The sequence below is a fragment of the Pelophylax lessonae genome, assembly GCF_965119305.1.
Source record: "Pelophylax lessonae genome assembly, chromosome: 11".
In the NCBI taxonomy this organism is placed as follows: Eukaryota; Metazoa; Chordata; class Amphibia; order Anura; family Ranidae; genus Pelophylax; species Pelophylax lessonae.
The window spans coordinates 154,117,849-154,136,651 of record NC_138778.1 but is presented as its reverse complement, the minus strand read 5'-3'; the positions used below and the strand labels follow the sequence as shown (position 1 = coordinate 154,136,651).

Genomic DNA, 18,803 nt, shown 5'->3' with positions numbered 1-18,803 from the left:
GCATGAGGCCATAGAATAACATGGATGGGCGTTCTGCAGCTGCAAAAAAAAACGTCTGACGCTGCTAACACCAGCTGTAAAAACGTCCAGTGTGCATGAGGCCTTAAGCCTAGTACTTACTACTAGTTTTTTTTCTTTCAACCCAGCTTGTTGAGCTAAATAAAAACCTCACACCTCAGGTCAGAACAGCTGTACTAACAATCCGATGTTAGTACAGTGATCTCCCCTGTTGTGCTATTCTCTTGGACAGGGGTACGGCCCTTCCCGCCAGAACACTACGGTCAGAGCTCGGGAGATGGTCGGCACACTGTTTTAGGTCATGACCTTTCGACAGAAGCCGGCTGAACGACCAGATTATGTCGGACCAGTTGCCATTCACATGGGCCGAATCACATTCAGCCTGTGTATTCTAGGCTTAAGAGTTTTGTATATATTTTTAATTATGTTTATGATTAAAAGCTACATTTAGGTTTTAAGTTTTTGTATTGTATTTATTTTCAAAAGAAGTCATCTTCGGTGGCCAATTTATTTTTCTTTGCTAGCCCATGAATGATGATATGCCTGATCTTGTGCATGCGCTGTATAAGAGCAGGGTGGCTTATTATTGAATAACAGGCCAAGACAGATCTCATATGGCTCACACTAGATTTCCCTTGATTTCACTGGTGACGTAGCCTTCCCAGGGTGTACCTGTAAGGCTGGAACTACATCACCAGTGCCTCTGGGAACCTGAAAGAAGAAAGATCATTTAAGTTTAACCAAAATATTTAACTTTACAAATGGCTTTTATGAAGTTTGTGGATGGGCATGCAGCAAGGCATGCACCGTTGATTTTTGCATTTTTGGTGGTAAAGTTTCACTTTAAGCCATTCCGACTTGTTTAAATGACTCAGCTACACATTGCATGCTTGCAAGCATGCAGGATTTACATTTCAATATGTATATGGTATTAAAATACACAAACACTTAAACACCTTAGTACCTGCCATGTTTGACCCCCTTCATTTACAGGTCATTTTTCAGTCTATGATACTTTGACTGACAATTACTCATTCATGCAACACTATACCCAAATGTTTTTTTTATATCATTTAGACAGATAGGGTTTTTATTTGGTGGTTCTAATAACCACAGTTTTTTTTTTTAATTTACTAAGTACTAAGTTGTATATAAAGTAAAAAAGGCCAACAAACTTTCTGTTATAAAACATAGCAAATAAAAATGCCAGGACAGCACAGCAGATTCTAAAATGATTCATTTTGGTAAAGTAAACACCCCAAGGTTATCTTTTTGGCACAATGTTTTGAAAATTAAGAAACATACTCATATTGATGGGGTTATACTTGGAGTTTGGTAATAGTCCACGAGATACATTAAATGCACAGGTCACACAGAGAGGGATCAGGAGGTGAAAGTTTATTGTAAAGGTGACATACAGTTAGAGGATAGAAATGAAGGGGTTAATGTACCGATGTGCAGAATAAGGGAGGTGGGGGGGTTAACATACAGGTGAGATCAGAGACAGGATGGGGCTGAAACATACTGTAAGGGGGTGAATAACATCAGAGGTGTGGATTGTACTGGTGGAACTGTTTCTAGATCACACTGGCCTGGCTGGTGGTCAGGAGATTTTCTTTCGTCTCACATCTTAATGGGTATGTGAGGGCTTCCTGATCACTAGCCAATAAGTGAGATATGGCTGCTAAATTCCGTCTTTATTTGCATTCAGCAATGACGTGGTACCGAGCCACTGTCATGGGCTCTGTACCTTTTGTCTGTGATCCACCATTTACAATCACAGTAGGATCACAGGACTGTGCACCCAGTTCGCAAATACATTCTACTGAAATAATACAGTAGCAGACAAGCTGTTTCTGTACAGTGGTCGGTCTGCAAGAGGTTAAATAACAGAAAAAAAGTTTGTGAGGTTTTATAAATGTTTTTGATACTGTGAATACGAATATGGTTTAAAAACGATGAAAATCTCAAATATAGTTTCAGCATTTTACTGTGAACATTGCCCATATGCTGCTTAGTGTGCAAACTGTATATCCAAATGAATGGTTAACAGTTTTTTTATTGTCTGGCTTTCATGTTTTCCAGCTGCCTACATAAAAGTTTATCTGCTAGAGAACGGTTTGTGCATCGCTAAGAAGAAAACAAAAATCGCTCGAAAATCATTAGATCCATTATACAATCAAGTGCTTGTATTTTCTGAGAGTCCACAAGGAAAAGTATTACAGGTGAGGAAAAAAAACCCCTCAAAATCTGATATTTAGTTTAAAGATAACTCCACTTTTAAGGGAAAAAAACTAGCAAAATAAAAAATATATATAGCATATACTACACAAGTCATATTGTAATTGAATGTTATAAAAAAACTACCGTTTCTTTTCAATCTGCAATTTTTTGTAAAATGCAATGCAATATGGCTACCTGGAGGTGTTCTGTACATAGGATGTGTACTGACCACACCCCAGAAACATCATTTCCTGCTTGTGTGATTGGATTACTTATTTTTCCAAAAGTCTGTACTAAGATACAAGTCAGATTTTTGGCATTCCCTGCAACAAAAATGTTATATTTGGTAAGATACTCCCGATAGGAAATCGCGTTTAAAGGGATGCAGACCCTGCAACTTTTCTCATTAGAGCCCAGCAGGTGCAGCAGCTAGTTGATAAATATGAAGCCACAGCCATTATACTCACTTAGCACAGGAGCACAGAGGGACAAACAGTATTTTCTTCAGAATAACAAAAGGTAGGAATTCACATAGATCACCTAGAGAGAAATGTTTCTTTGTCAACAAAAGTGGGGTTACGCTTTAAAGCTGAACTCTAGGCAGATGTAAATGTCCCAAATCAATGCAACTCTGTGTTCATTATTAAATCATTGGATGCATCAGAATTAATTAAAATAGTTACAAATATCTGACTCATGCTCACAATGGAGAGGAAACAACATGAAGCGAGAGGAAATCCACTCCTAGGAAGGGAAATTCACTCCTGTAAGAGTTCTCATGGAAAAAAGGTGTCTCCACTGAAGATTTATTACCAATCCTTGTTTCCACGACAACCCACATTTTTCAAAATCAAATTGTCACATGGACAGAAATTGAGATGAAATCTTCTCAACAGGGGCACCAACAGCAAAACAAACGTTACATGGGTGTTGACCCTTCCCTATGCTATCCAAAAAACATAAAACATTTTTTTTTTGGCCTTAAAAATTTACCTGTTTCGACTTACATAAAAATCCAACAAACCTACAGAACCTATCATGTGTGTGACCCGGGGATTGGCTGTATGTCCAATTTCCAATAAATTAAAAAAGAATACAATTTCAAGGTATACTTTGCTGTTTTAAAGAATCCTCAATTTCCTGATAAATTATAAAATATTAAAGCTTCACCTAATAATGGCAAGTGCAAGTTGGTGTACTAGGTAGACCATTCATTTAAAGATCATGTTTGAGTGTTGGAGGCAACTTATGGCCACATGAGGGAGAAGATAAACTCAAGTGATATTTAGGTCTTGAGGAGTTGTTGGCAGGTTGAATAATACTTGCATTTTATATCTCTTTCTCTTAGGGTTTAATTGGCAAGCTATCTCCAGAGACTTTAAAGTTGTACCCAACTCCCACAGCCAAAAATCCATGTTCCCAAAATAAACTCTTTATAATGTAAAAGGCAATTTCTAGCCATATTGGAGCACTTGCAACAGCACCGTTGAGTAGAGTCCATAATACTTTCTTTATTTCTACCAACATGTAATTTTTCCAGACAAGCTTTTGAGGATCTACTCCTTACTTCAAAGTCCAAGCAATAGGTTTCCCAAGCTATTAAGATGTTATCCTAATTGTAAATTTGTCCCAACATTTCCTTAAATATCTGTGTTTCAGTACTCTGTAAATCAGTACTGATATTCCATAAAGTAACTTTATAAGTTATGTTAGATAAATGATGTGATGGCAGATCATCGATGAATTAAGTGGCAATTTGTGTCATTTGTTTTCAAATGAAAAGCAAAATCACTGACACGTCCTTTAGAGTTGGCCGATATTAAAAAATGAAACACATTCTGTCCAGGGAAATGTCTGAAAGGTTAACACACTCTCTATGTGATAAAAAAGAAAGTGAACTATGCAAAATGCTTAATAGTGCAGTTGACTAAAATTCTAAGCAAGAAACAATGATGTTTCTCCTAGCAGAGCTGGCTAAAACCCAGGTCTGTTCCATTGAAAGCCTTACTCTGGGAATTACAAAAATGTTCCTTGCAGTGGTGGTTGCTGCACTGCAAGTGCTAAATGCTCACTAACTCTGTGGGAAGAGAAAAAAGACAGAATACTTGCCTTATTACTTCTCCCTCCAGCAGGCTCCTGCCATCTGTGCAACTAGTCTCTCAAAGCCTCTTCCATAAGACACAGTGGTCGGTCACAACATGAGGCCATCAAGTACAATGCAGGGCCAATATCCCTGAATTGTACTTAAGGACGGCAAGGAACCACCCACAAGCCAGAGCCAAGGAGAGCGCTGGAGCCTGCTGGATCGAGGAGTGAGCCAAGTAATATTCCTTATTCCTCATCCCATAAAGTTAATAAACATTTACGCTTGTGCAGTTATGAGTGTGCGAGCAGAGCATAAAATACACATATCCACATTGTGGCACCATCCCAAATGTGTACAAAGAAAATAGGGAAAGGAAAAAAAGGGGGAGAGATGTGACCCCTAAAAAAAGGGGACAGCAAGACCCCTTTTCGCTACCAAACTAAAAGGAAATTTGTCAGGCCCTTCTGCTGGGAAAACAGTCCTCCAGCCTAATCTTAATAAAGGAGGAAAGAAAAGGGAGGTGGATGAACTTCCAATATCATGCAAATGCACCACGCTAACACTGAGGGCAGATCTTTGAATTGCTAGAAACAGTTCCAACTATTAGGCAAAGAATGGAAAAAGGCACCTCTGAGTGCAGCTAGTAACACTTTATTGCACACACAACATTAGCAAACTTACAGAATGGATAGCACGGGCTAAGCATGCGTTCCACCGCAGCCTCGGACTAACCCATCCCTCCTGATTGGGCGCCTCCACCCGTGTCATCTCTCTGCTGCTGGACAGCTAGAGGAAGGATGAGTTGCAGGATCAGGAAGAGACCCCGAGCTGCACTCAGAGGCGCCTTTTTCCATCCTTTTCTCTACCAAAGGCAAAGAGACTTTAAATGTGCCAAAACAATGGGACAAACAACAAGGAGAACCTGGGCTCTACAAAATACAATTTTTATTATGAAATTCCTTAAAAGCCTAGTGAAATTGGTTTAAAAAAAGAATATACATATGACATCGAGGGGGTGAAATTTTGTTTGAAAAAGACACTTAAAAACGAAGCGTATGGAACCAAACATTTACCCTTGCAGTGGGGGACCCTACTGAAAGGATAGTTTATTTTGTAGCTTCTGTTGTTGGACCTAAAATGGAAGTGTACTAAAATTTAGTCCTTACTCACTTGCGCTAATCAAGTGATATAGCTGGAATTTACGATTGTTCTAGCATTGTCACATGGGGTGGCAAGACAATCTTTGTGTAAGCTTCCACTAGGGCAACTTTGAGCTTACACAGTTTATTTCCTTACTATCTGTGGTAGTACAGATTGGTGAAGGATAAGGGAGTACGTACTAGAGAGGGACATTAAAACGAACATGGTGCTTTGCCTAGCAGGAGCAAAGCACAAGTTTGCTTTAGCTCAGTAACCATCAAGTGTCCACATGCTCTGTTATTTATTCAACTAAAAATGGAGAATGTGTTACATGCAACAAAAGGACACATGGGGAAAACCCTCCGAAACATAAGAAATGGGCCAAAATAAGGAAAACCATAATATTGGTGAAAAATATTTTGGAAATACTGCAGTAATCACTAAAAAATCACTCAGAGGTAGAAGTACCCTTTCCGAAGTCAACTCTGCAGCAAAAGCAAAATAAAAACACTTGATATATTTACAGCAAAAGTTTTCACAGTGAGGCAAGCTAAATTGTAAACTAGTACATAGACTAAAGAGAAGCTCATTAGCGACATAGTCTGTTTTGGATAATAATCAAGTTACTGTTTCATTTTGGCCATAATAGTGGCCATATTTATGGACAGATAAAAGAAGTCCAAACACTGGGGTAGATTTACTAAAACTGGAGCACCCAGAATCTGTGCAGCTGTGCATGATAGCCAATCCGTGTCTAATCTCAGCTTGTTCAATTAAACTTTGGCAATCAAGCCTGGAAGCTGATTGGTTTCTATGTATAAGGGAGCCTAATTATGCACTTTCCAGCTTAGTAAATAAACCCCACTATATACTTGTTTTTAGAACTTAATACATATTTACCTGCAGCTCTTTCACAGCATGTGTGCCTTGACTGGATGCACATGAATTCAAGCAAGGTAATATAAAAATAAATAAATAAACTTAACATATGTTTGAGAGAGAGTAGGCCCTGACACCAGTACACTGCATATATGTGTCCATTGCAGCCACAGTTTTTGTGCTGAGAGTGCCATCAATATGTGCTCTAAGTTCAGTTGTCACATATAGCCCCCCAGTCTCAGTTTGTGTTTGGGAGCTGGCGGGACAGGCTCCCGATCATGTGACCACTGTGGCAGCTTATCACATGATTAGGAAGTTTGTCCCGCCACTAAATGTTAAGGACCAGTAAAGAGTTGCTGGGAGGGGGTAGTAAGATGGTTAAAGAGTATTATCAGCAAAATACAAAAACTTATATATTAATAATTAAAAAGTTGTTAGGAAGTTATTAATGATAAATTTCAAATTTTTCGTATTTCATGTTGGAATTTCATTTTCATACCCTCTTGCGTCTGTCTGTATGTCAGACAATGCATTAAGTACAAGATAAATACAAAGAGAAAGTATAACCTGAAAGTTTATGATGACTAAGGCTTAAAAGAACCAAAACGCCTTCCAGTTAACCAGTGTAGAGCACAGCAGTGCCTTCTTGAAACAGAATGCCTCTGTTTGTCTCAATTTTATAAAAAATAATGAAAAGGATAGTGGGCAGAGCCATTAAATCATTTCCTTATGACCCTGGGCCACACGTGCTTCCAGAACCACTTATTAACATTACGTAAACATAGACTGCGAAAAGACATACTGATAATATTTCTTTTATCAAACTGAAAGTGGAGCTCCACCCAAAAGTGCAATCTCCACTTATCTGCCTCCTCCCCCCTCCGGTGTCACATTTGGAACCTTTCGGGGGGGGGCGGGTACCTGTATTTAACAGGTCAAGGTACCCGTCCTCACTTCCGGGAGACCTTGCAGTGGCACTCGGAAGTTCGGCCCCGCTCCTACTTCCCCCTCTGCTGGGCCATTCAAAAAGCGCATGCGCAGTAGAGAACTGGCTGTTAAGCCACAAGGCTTCCCTGTTGGTTTCCCTTAGAAGCAATGGCAGCGGCAGCACCCGAGAGTCTATGTAAAAATCGGCTGAGGGGCTGGACAGGTAAGTGTCCTAATATTAAAAGTCAGGAGCTACTGACTTTAAATTTTTTTCTGAAGGAGGCTGGACCTCCTCTTTAAAATGGAATGAAAAGCTTATAGTTTAATACTGCATTTTATACAAATGTAATAATCATGGTTTATTAACCCCTATGTATGTTTTCAAGGTTATGGTTTGGGGAAATTATGGAAGGATGGAGCGAAAGCATTTCATGGGAGTGGCAAGAATACTTCTGGAAGAGTTGGATTTATCAAGCATGGTTATCGGCTGGTACAAGTTATTCCCAACCTCTTCAATGGTTGATCCATCAACAGGTCCACTTCTCCGTCAAGCTTCACAACTTTCTTTGGAAAGCACTGTGGGACCATGCTGTGAGAGATCTTAATTATTACAGAATAAGACATTTTGACTTTTTTTGTAACCGTTGCTAAGGCTTTGTTTGGATATCTGACCTCAAACATCTTGCATGTTTGACCAGTTTTCTGGAACCTGAGCTCTACCAAACAACCTTCGAAAAGGAGAAAGGGTGGTTTCTTTCGATGTATGAAAGTAACCTAGGGTGACAATCCTGGGTCTACAATCGTACAAATACCTCTATTCTCACTTTGTTTGATGTCTCGTTTATTCCTAAACTGAGAGTGAAAATTGTTCAAAGTTGCAGTATCTTTTAATCTACAAAAAGGTATTTTCATAACTTTGGATTGAGAACTTTTTAACATTCCTAGAACAACATACTGTATATGGACATGGTAAAATGACTATACATTGGAAAGAACTGCAACTTATCTTGGGAATAATATTTTATTTATGTGTAACACTATATCTTTGTGCTTTTAAAACTGTGCCAATCTACCAGGAAGTGTCTTTTACTACTTGGCCAATGCAGTTGATAATTCATTTGGGAATGAAATATATAAATGAATTAGAGTAGGTAATGAAATAGATAGTATTAATTTGATCAGGGAAGCACTTTATTTTTAAAGTGCTGTTGTTGACCAATATAAATTTAAGCCATTGTATACCAGCATCTAGTTTCATTACATAGTTCATCGCATACAAACTATGTACATTTTGCGCATGTGTTTAGTACTATGAGACAAATTCTATTTGAAAATACATATGCTTTAAATTGTCTGTTACCATAATAGAAAAGTGCTTGACATAAAAAAGTTGACTTTAATGGTAAATTATTTAGGAGGACAGTGATGCCAGTGTTAGGATAGCTGAATTAGTTTAAAAAAATAATTAAAGTATTTGAAAAACATACATTTGTCAAAATAAGAATTCAGTAATAAGGTAGCAAATTTAAAAATGACATAATTTCCCAAAATATGTATGTTATAGCATATATGTTAAAGCAACCCTGATTTAAAGCCTCGCATCATGCAGGCAACTAGTGCACAGTATGGTAAGAATGCTTTATATACCATAATTTTGAAAAAGGCAAAAAATTTGCTTATTGAGCAAAAAAATATGTAGAGTGTAGAAACTATTCTGAGATGTTTTGCTGCTGTTTTTAAATGATCCCAAAACCAAAATAGTGATGGTTTATGAGAAAATGTTTATATTATATAAGTGTACATAGATTTCAGAACATATGTCTTTAGGCATATTGTCAGTTTGAGCATTTTGTCATGCATTTGAACACTTTAGCAACCATATGCGTAAAATCTGGTTAGTTTAGCATGTTTTATTGTATGTGTGGTGGAGGATTATGCCTTTTAATTCCACTCACGTTTACTTGTATATATGTTACGTTCGCAAATACTTTAAATGTAGCCTTGCATACAAAATGATTTGTTGTTGAAATAAGAGGAACTGTGAGCTATAGATATCAGAAAATCATTAATGAGTTCTTTCAATTGCTAATATAGCCATATTTTAACAATTTTTTATATGAGATATTTTTTAAATTGCATTTAGAACATAAATATACTTCCAGTTGACTCATCTTGTGCTAGCAAACCTGTTTTTACCCTTCAGTTTAGAATAGGGTGTTCTAGTCCATGTATGAAGAATGAGAGAGACCTATTAATATGTAAATGGCCTTCAGTCTGTTTAACTAATTCGTGTGACCAGACATGTGGCTAAAAATCATAAATAATGCTTTTATTGTTGTTGTGTGTTAACAGTTAAATTTTTTGGAACGATGACTAGCCGACCTAAAAGGCCTAGCAAGTCTAGTCGAATTTTACAATCTTTTATTAATTGCCAAATTGCCAAAGCTGCCAAGTTGCTACTGAATAATAAGTCATCAACAGCAACAACATTGTCACTGCAAACAGACTGAATGATATTGATTGGTTGTAACTCCCCATGTTCCTACTATTTCTATATTTTACTGTTGCCATCCTCTGTAAACACTAATGTCTTTGACATTTTAAAAGAAAAAAAGAGGATGAAAAGTGAATACTGAAGAATAGTTCTTGACAAGAATCTTTCACTTATAATTTTTGGTATTACAGTATGGAGCGTTTCTATGCCTAATTGACTAGAAGTGCCAAATTTATCATTTTACTTTTTAATGCTAGATATATTTTTTTTAATATTATGTTAAACTAACATACTGATGATTTTGCTATAAAACCCTAATCATCATGTAATGGCGTTAAGTTACGAAAAGAGTAGCAAATGTTCACTTAGCAAAGTGAATACTCAGTAGATATATTGCTCACTTTAATCCTCCAAATTATTTGCCATCTAAGATTCTGCCTTTTTTATCACTTGTACATGATTTGGTATTTAAAGTGAACCTTAACTTTGCTAAGTAAACAGTCTCTACACCTTCAGTAAAGAAACCCTGATTATTCTCTGTAGTAAAGCTACAGTAAAAAGAAAAAGAAAATTAGCAGAAAATAAAATGTGATTTCCAGTTAAATTCCTGGACTTCTGTAACTCTGTTTCCAATCAAATTGGTGCATTTTAGAGAATGAAAGCCTACATCTAATTAGTTTCTGGTTATACAATTTTGCATGCTTGTTGGATATGCACTATTCTTCCACCACAATGAAAATATTTTTTAAGATCATACAAAAGTTACCAAATAATATCAAAATAAATGAGCTGATTTACAAAACCCAAATAGGCTGTTCATTTTGCAAGGCAATTTTAATTTAGCTTAATTAATGTGGTACAAATTAAATAATACCCAATTATGCATATGGAAAAATTAAAAAAAAAAACATTGTACTTCTTGCACGTGGTTGGATGATGGAAGTCAGTAGAGCTTTACCTCATTCACTAAGCTCTGGGAAACTCCCTTGCAAAGTGAGAAGTCTATTTTGTTTTAGTGAATCAACCCCAACCGTTCCATGCATCGGATATCTACATAACCCTGTGTGGGTTTATTCAATTCTACCATAGCAACATGATGTTGCCTAGAAAAACATACAATTGACCCACAATCCTGCACCTGTTTTTAGAGATAATTAATCCATTGATCTGCAGCTAAATGGAAAAAATGATAACACAGGCCAAAGGTTTTCAACACCCCTTAAATAACATTTTAACATGTACAATTCTCAATTTAGCTGCAAACAACCATGTTTTTAAGATTCTGTGATTTAAAAAAAAAAAACAAAAAAAACAAGGCTAAGAAAGTGCAGTTTCGTGGTTAATTTATGGTTTGCCCTAAAGGTGGTTTCTATTATTTAACAAATATTATTGTCTCACATTTCCTCTTAATCGCCTTGTTTTTGATACCATTGCATGTTATATTATGATAGCGCTAATTTTGTGCTAAAGTTTGCCTCATTAGTTCACTTAACACTATTAAGAAATTGAAAGGTAATTCTCAAACTTTGTGTTCTAATCTTCCTCAAGGTACTTTTCAAAGCAATAATGATACTTTTCTAGAGAACAAAAAATAACCCATTACACTAAAATGTGTGTGTGTGTATACATATACAAACATATATATATATATATATATATATATATATATATATATGGGTATAAGTAATGCAAAAGGGGGCATAACTTTTAACTTACATGGGTGAGCTGGATTTCAAGCAAAGTGCTTGAGTTCCTGACGAAGGGAGGGTGCAGTCTGTCTGACATCCACAGAAGGCTACAGAATGTTTACAGAGATGAGACCATTGACAAGAGCAATGTCTTGTCATTGGTAACTCGTGTCAGTGGTATCATCTGCATCAACATTCTTAAGCTTTCTGTGGATTTAGGATAGCCTTCATTCTCCCTTCATCAAGAACTCAGTGATGGCACATTGCTTCTGCTTGGAATCCATTATTTACCTGCAATGAAAAAAGAAGAATTACTAGAAGAAGAGTTACTCTACCAACATGTGAAATTTGAATGACCTATGTAAGTTAATGAAAAAAGTTTTATCTACTTTTGCATTACTTTAGGTACAGACCTCATATATATTCCTATTATTTCTAGTCTAGCCTGTTTGGGCATTCAAAGGACCCTTGTGTTTAAGGACATATCCACTCAAAAGGTAAAAAAGGTGAATTCTATTTTAGATTAAATGTTGGGTTGAATTACCAACTGACTTCCTTTATCTCTGACACTACCAGAACAATATCATCTAGCTATAGTTTCTGTTTCCTCCATCCTGCCATGCCCATTACAAGACTGGCACACCCTCTTTAAAGTATTTTCAAGCCTTAGGAAAGTTTAATTAAATGGCGTGTGCTTTGCCATAGCCATGAAAGAAGGTAAAACAGGAACTCTAGCAGAAATAAAGTCAGAGACTCCAAGAGCTATAAAAACACAGTGGATAATTTAGCCCAATGATTTCCATTAAAGATGGAATAAGAGTTGTATAAATACTTGCGTCTTTCTTTAATATACAGAAAACTATGAAGCTGGGGAGTTTTGAACAACTTCATACAATAAGCTTATAGCTATTTTTTTATTCTCTAAAATAAAGCACTCACCAGCTACAGTAGGCGTAGGCAAAATATGGTGCCTCGGTTTCTAAAGGACTACAAGTGACAGCTTGCTGCTTTAGAGCCATAGTTTGCCTCTGCCAACTCTACAGCCTTAATGGGTCATATTTTGTGAGTAGGCCAAATCTAACAAATAGTTACAATTATTTATGCATGCACAGTTTACGGTCTTTGGAACATCTATTTTAGTGTATATTACCGTTAACTTCTCAGTAATTAGAAGGCAAAATATTTGTTATGTTAATTCAATAATACCATAGTACAGAACCGATGTGAGGGCCTTAAACAGTTGTTATTCAGATAGAAAGGTTAGCAACAAATTTGTACAGTATATATATATATATATATATAGGACTTTGCTTAGAGTACATTCTAGTACTTGTACATGACATCAAGCAAATATTTTATTTTAAAAAAAGTTTAATTAGTAGAGACATGAATGGAAAGCTAGAGTTACCACTAAAGTGGTAGTTTGTTATAATCATATATATCTTTAGATAATGAAGTTTAGAATGTAGAAATGGATGAATTCTCGTAATTATAGGAGAGTCAGTGCAAAGAAAAATGTAGGTGTTGGCCATAAACTCCAATCAAATTTTAAAAAGGCAAACAGTGACCTGATTGGTTGCCATCAGCAGCACTTTTTTTATGTTTTTTTTCCTCTATATTTTATAAATAGTCTTAACTTCTCAGTTACACCACACCTTCAATAAGCATTACTGATTATTAATTGGAAGCAAGTTTTTAAAATGATTTAACCTCCCTGGCGGTATGATTATGTCAGGAATTACATACCAAAAGCGGTACAATTGTTTTCATGGAAATTTGGCGTTATGTATTATAGGCCTACAATTCTTAGTAATTACTGACTTAAACCTGACCAAAACAAGAGTCTAGTGATAAATTTGAAACACAAACGCATGAATTATAATCGAATCAATAATATAATTTTATTATTTAATATATAATATATATAATAAAATTATATTATTGATTAGATTATAATTCATGCATTATATATTATATATATATATATATATGTGTGTGTGTATGTATATATATATATATATATACACACACACATATATATATATATATATATGTGTAATATATAACGCATGAATTATAATTGAATCAATAATATAATTTTATATATATATATATATATAAATATATATATATGCATATATATATATATATGCATATAAATGTATATATATATATATATATATATATATATATATATATATATATATGCATATATATATATATATATATATATGCATATATATATATATATATATATGCATATATATATATATATATATATATATATATATATATATGCATATATATATATATATATATATATATATATATATAATATAAAATGTGTTATGTGTTTTGTGCAACGTTTTTTTTTTTTTTTTTTTGAATTTCCCTCCCTAGTTCCGCTCCCATGCAGCATTGCTGCTGCAGGGAACGGAACTAGGAAGTGATCAGACCGACGGTGGACGGAGGAGCGGCGGGACTCTCTGCTGGCGATCTCAGCAATGAGAGATCATCGCTGGATCGCCAGGATAAGGTAAGAGAACACCGCTGCGCTCTCTGCCTATCCACCCCGAGCGTGACTCGGGGTTACCGCTCCTGATATGAAAAACCAACCCCGAGTCACGCTCGGGATTACCGCCTAGGAGGTTAATAAAAGAAAAAGAGGCTACACATTTTACAGAAATAATAACAGAATGAAAGAAAATATTGCAGTGTTGCTGTGACCAACTAATCAAATGTTTGTTTTAATTCTTTAGGCTACATTCACATGTTGGCATTTTGGGGCGTTTTTCAGCTCTAAGGATCAGCTCAAAAAATGCCCAACAAGACAAATCCTATTCATTTCAATGGCCCCTGTTCACATCTGAAAGTTCCAACGCCTTGAGCAAAAGGCCTGATGCTCCAAAAAAGTACATGAGCTTCTTTTTGGGCAGATTACAGGCATTTTTGTTAGATGTCAATGCCTTCCTCCAAACACCTGCAAAAAATGCCTATAAAAATGCCTGTAAAACTCCTGAAAAACGCCTATGAAATAGCAACGCCTAGATGTGAACGTAGCCTAAACCTGTACCAAAATGAGATGTAAACACAAAGCTCAAATTGAATGGGTTTGCTTTGTCAACACCTATATTTCCTCTAGTTTTAATTCACAAGGCCAGTAAATAGGAATACCAAGAAGAAAATGTACTGCCACTACAGAAAGTTAAATTGAATATGAATTAAAGAAAAATGTTAATACTAAAACAGATTCTTATATAATGCTGAAAATTTGGGGCATTGTCCTGGGTAATTGATCTGTATTTTGTAAATGTAATAAAATCTGCGGCATTGGGAATCTGTTGGTGGTAAGTTGTAGAAAAAGCTACTTATTTCCAACCCCCCTTACGAGATACAAAGTCAGTGTTGATTAAGGTGATTCTTCAGCTTTACTATGAACACAAGTCCCTATGTCTGATTTACTAAACTGTAACGTGCAATCATGTGAAGTGATCCTAGACCATATCCACTGAAGCGTGGAGTGAGATAAAGTGACACTTCAAGCAACTAATCATGCAAAGAGACATTTGAACATAAAAGAACTTCCTCTTGAGAAGACTAGATGTTTGATGATGTGACCACAGTTTTACTTTACACTTTGGTAAATCGAATAGATCTGATCCAGTAAGTGGATTCAAATGTGTTTGGGACAAACATAGTCCTATACTTAGACAAAAAAACAGTAAAAAAAAAAAAATGGACCACTTGGTGTTTTTTTCTGCCATCACTCTTCTTTGTTTCTATGTTTCATCCAAGTGAACTTTTTCTCATTTCTCTGTACTGCACATATTAGTAAATCAGAACACACATTTGTTCTGGATTAGTGGTTTCAATCGGACTTACGCTTGACAGCATTGTGTCTTGCCAGGGGGGCTGGATAATAGCCAGAGACACAGTGAGGCTGATTTGCTACAGAAGTTGAAAATATTCACTCAACAAATTGTGTAAATATTCACTTTGATTATTTAATTAAGTAAAAAAAATCCCTGTTTACATTGAATCATGTGTAGATGAAATAATAGATCAGGAATTTTTTTTTTAATACAATTATATAATTAAATTGAATATTTACACAAGGCATTGTGGGAAGATATTCAACCACCTTAGTAAATAAGCTCAAGAGTGAAAAGTATTTTTGTTCTTGATTGATTCTCCACTCTGTTCAGTAGTCTTTGGCTGGTTTGTGCTTTTCTAAATGTTAATAGAGTCCACTGTTGGAATCTATGTCATTGTTTTCATATTGTATTGCTGAAAGAAACAAAGGCAAGATGGCTTCCAGACATTGCTACCTATGGGATAAATCCAGCATCTGCTTTGTCAATATATGAATGAAAAAGCTAGATGCAATTTGTATAAAGTTGAAGTACATATATTTTCATATAATTTTATTTTATCACAAAATGAAGGTGATAGAAGAAAAAGAGGGTATATAGTTATTCTAATTGTTATGTGAACATGTCCAAGTGAAATTTAATCCAGAGTTTAGTCATAACTTGTTTTGGGACTGGAAATTTGAATGAACTGGATACATTTTATGAAAGCATTTTGTAAAAAGTGCAACTTTGCTTTAATTATATTTTAGAGTATAAAGATTGCAATATAATTATATTTCAAATTGCGCTGTTGTCACTTTCGGTTTACTCTACTCTCTACTTTGTTTATACTGTTTAATGTTTTGCACTCTTAAAATTGTAATATTATTATCTAAATATGATAACAAAATGTATAGTTGCGGTGCCCTCTAATGTGAAAGTTTGAAATTTAAAATGATTACACTCAATGCTCTTTAATTAGGCCCGTCTGCTGAAAACAGTGGTGATGCTATTTACTTCAGTTAATCACAGTGGGGCATTCTGATGTGAATGTTGATCCAATCTTCAAAATGACTGCCTTCAGTGTGTCTACAAAAACAGTCCTACCTTAAAAGGATAACTTCACCTTTAGGTAAAAAAAAAAATTCAGCTTCCCTCCCAAGCCCCCTAAACTATCCTAAGCTGAATCCCTCCACCCAGGTGCCTAAATGACGTTTTCTGATGTGAGCGTACTGTTAGAGCAACACCCCATTTAAATCAAAGGTGGGAGAGTTTTAGCTTGGGATAGTTTAGGGCTAGAGAGGAGGGCTGGAGGTGTTTTACTTAACAAAATGCTTGCCCTTTAAATGTTCTACATACATATCCGTTTAAAACTGATTAAAAAATTGAATGTTTGAGAAAAAAAAAAAACAGTGTATATGGCAAAAAATGGACTCCTCCTTAAATTGACACTTAACTTAGTTTTTTTTCACATCAATCATTCTAAAATATCAAGTATACCATGGGTCTTTTTTCCCTATCCACCACTGATGCACCTCTATTCTACCAGTGTAGAGTGAGCAGTGCCATTATTTCTCATCGCATTCTCTGCTCTATATGTACTACAATGCCCATAGAGCTGAATGTTTCTGCAGGTAGATGGGAAGTCCATCTTGGGTGTGATCAGGAAAGGGTGGCTACCCTGAAACAGGAAGTCTGAGAACAGCAGGAAAAAAGCTTACTGTCACGTACCTGACTGTGGAGCCAGAGATGAAGGGGATGGTCTCTTGCTCAATTCCTGTCCAAACACCCCTGGTAGTAGAGACAGGGACTGCTAGAGCTTTAGTAGTGAGCTGTAGCTTGGAAACACAGGAGTCCTTCCAGTGGTGGTATGGAGTCTGTTCACAAGCCTTGTTCAGCGGCAGCCAGGCACACAGGTGCAGAATCAGGATCAAATTCAAGGTTGAGAGGAGGCAGAAGTTGGTAATGTGCTAGGTGTGGGGTACCGAATCAGGAGGTGGACCTATTTATATATTCAAACCAAGGTCAGTAACATAAGTGGTGAGCAGATATAACAGGCAGGAGTGATCCAAGCGAGGTGTCAGAAGTAGCTGGGTCAGGAACATGGTTAGCAGACTTGGATTAGAATCAAGAACACAGGAACCAGAGCTGATGACGATCCAGCACTGAAGCCAGGCAGACTCTCAGTTTAAATAGGCTGCTGGGCACTAGAATCTGTGGATGCGTGCGCATGCCTTTGTGTACGTGCACGCAAGTATATGGGATGTATGGTTGTGTTTTCTCTACTGTTTTTTGTTTTTTATTGGTTGAGCTGGATAGACTTGAGTCTTTTTTCAACCTCACTATGTAACTATGTAGTCTTGGGCTTGGGCTGATGATTCTGCACATGCGCATAAGAATGAGCACCTGTTGCACGAGATCCCTGACACTTACATTTAAGAACATAAACAAAGATAAAGAGAGATAGAACATACTGTACATTCTACTTATATTTAAACATATTGCATTTATTTTATTTTGTTTCAAAAATGTGAGTTTAGTGTCACTTTAAATTTGCTGACTTTAGCCGCCATAGTAATGTGGCATCTTTTTTTACATCAGTAAAAACTCTTAAGACACAATGACCAACCACATAAATGAGAGCAATGAAGGAATTTCACAGTGCTTAATTTTCCTGTTAGGAGCATATATAAAAAATATAACTTTACACAACAGGTACTCTAATTAAGCTTCAGCTGAAATCAAATAAATCATTTTGAATTTTCTTTCTTTGTTATCATTTAATGGTCATATAACCTATTGTAAAAGATAGCTTGACTTCAGACCAACTTAATGTAAAAAGCATTTTTGAAAAGCACACATAAACATATTATAAGTAATTATTTTAAATTGAGATAGACCAAAGCAATGAAAGTATCATGATGCTCATTGAACAAAAATAATTATGTGATGAGTGCACCAATTATAATATAGTGTGTTAAAGGGAACAAAGATTTTTTTTTTATTCTCAGAAAGCCCTATGGTGTATGTTTAAAAACAAAAATCGAATAAACTTTTACATCTGTGGATTTTGTAATTAGTGATCCTACATTCAAATATATGATCTCTATGTATGAGTAGTAAGACACCAGACCAGAGATTTATGTTAATTCCTTCATGTTAAAAGGATTTTCTTTCTTTTTTTTTTTTTCATAAGTCATTTTTTTCATGCTGAGATAGTCTGTCCCCACTGCGGACCCCTGTGTAAAACGCACATCCCATCCTCCTACAGCTGTGTCTGATAATAATAGAACTGGCCTAGAGCTAGTAAGTAGTGACTGGCTGTTGTGGTTGAGGGTAAAAGTTGCTTTTACACCAGGTATTAGGAGTAAGAAATGTAATTTTAAACATAAAATTGGGAGCCTTTAAAATTTCCGCAAGTGTTTTCTGTATGCTTGTTTTCCATTTGCACCAAGTTTTCTTCATTATTGGGTGACCGTGTGAATTAAGATTTGCAC

General features: G+C 35.9%; 1 protein-coding gene across 2 annotated transcripts in view; it reads left to right on the top strand.

The window, feature by feature from the left end:
* The window catches only part of RIMS4 (regulating synaptic membrane exocytosis 4), a 370,585-nt gene extending 360,995 nt beyond the window's left edge, over window positions 1–9,590 (top strand). For both annotated transcript variants that reach the window (XM_082271765.1, XM_082271764.1), the window contains 2 exons: window positions 2,104–2,243; window positions 7,660–9,590. In XM_082271765.1, the coding sequence (XP_082127891.1) occupies window positions 2,104–2,243; window positions 7,660–7,878 (359 nt within the window). In that variant the 3' untranslated portion in view covers window positions 7,879–9,590. The remainder of the gene's footprint in view (window positions 1–2,103; window positions 2,244–7,659) is intronic.
* Window positions 9,591–18,803: the final 9,213 nt, after the last annotated feature.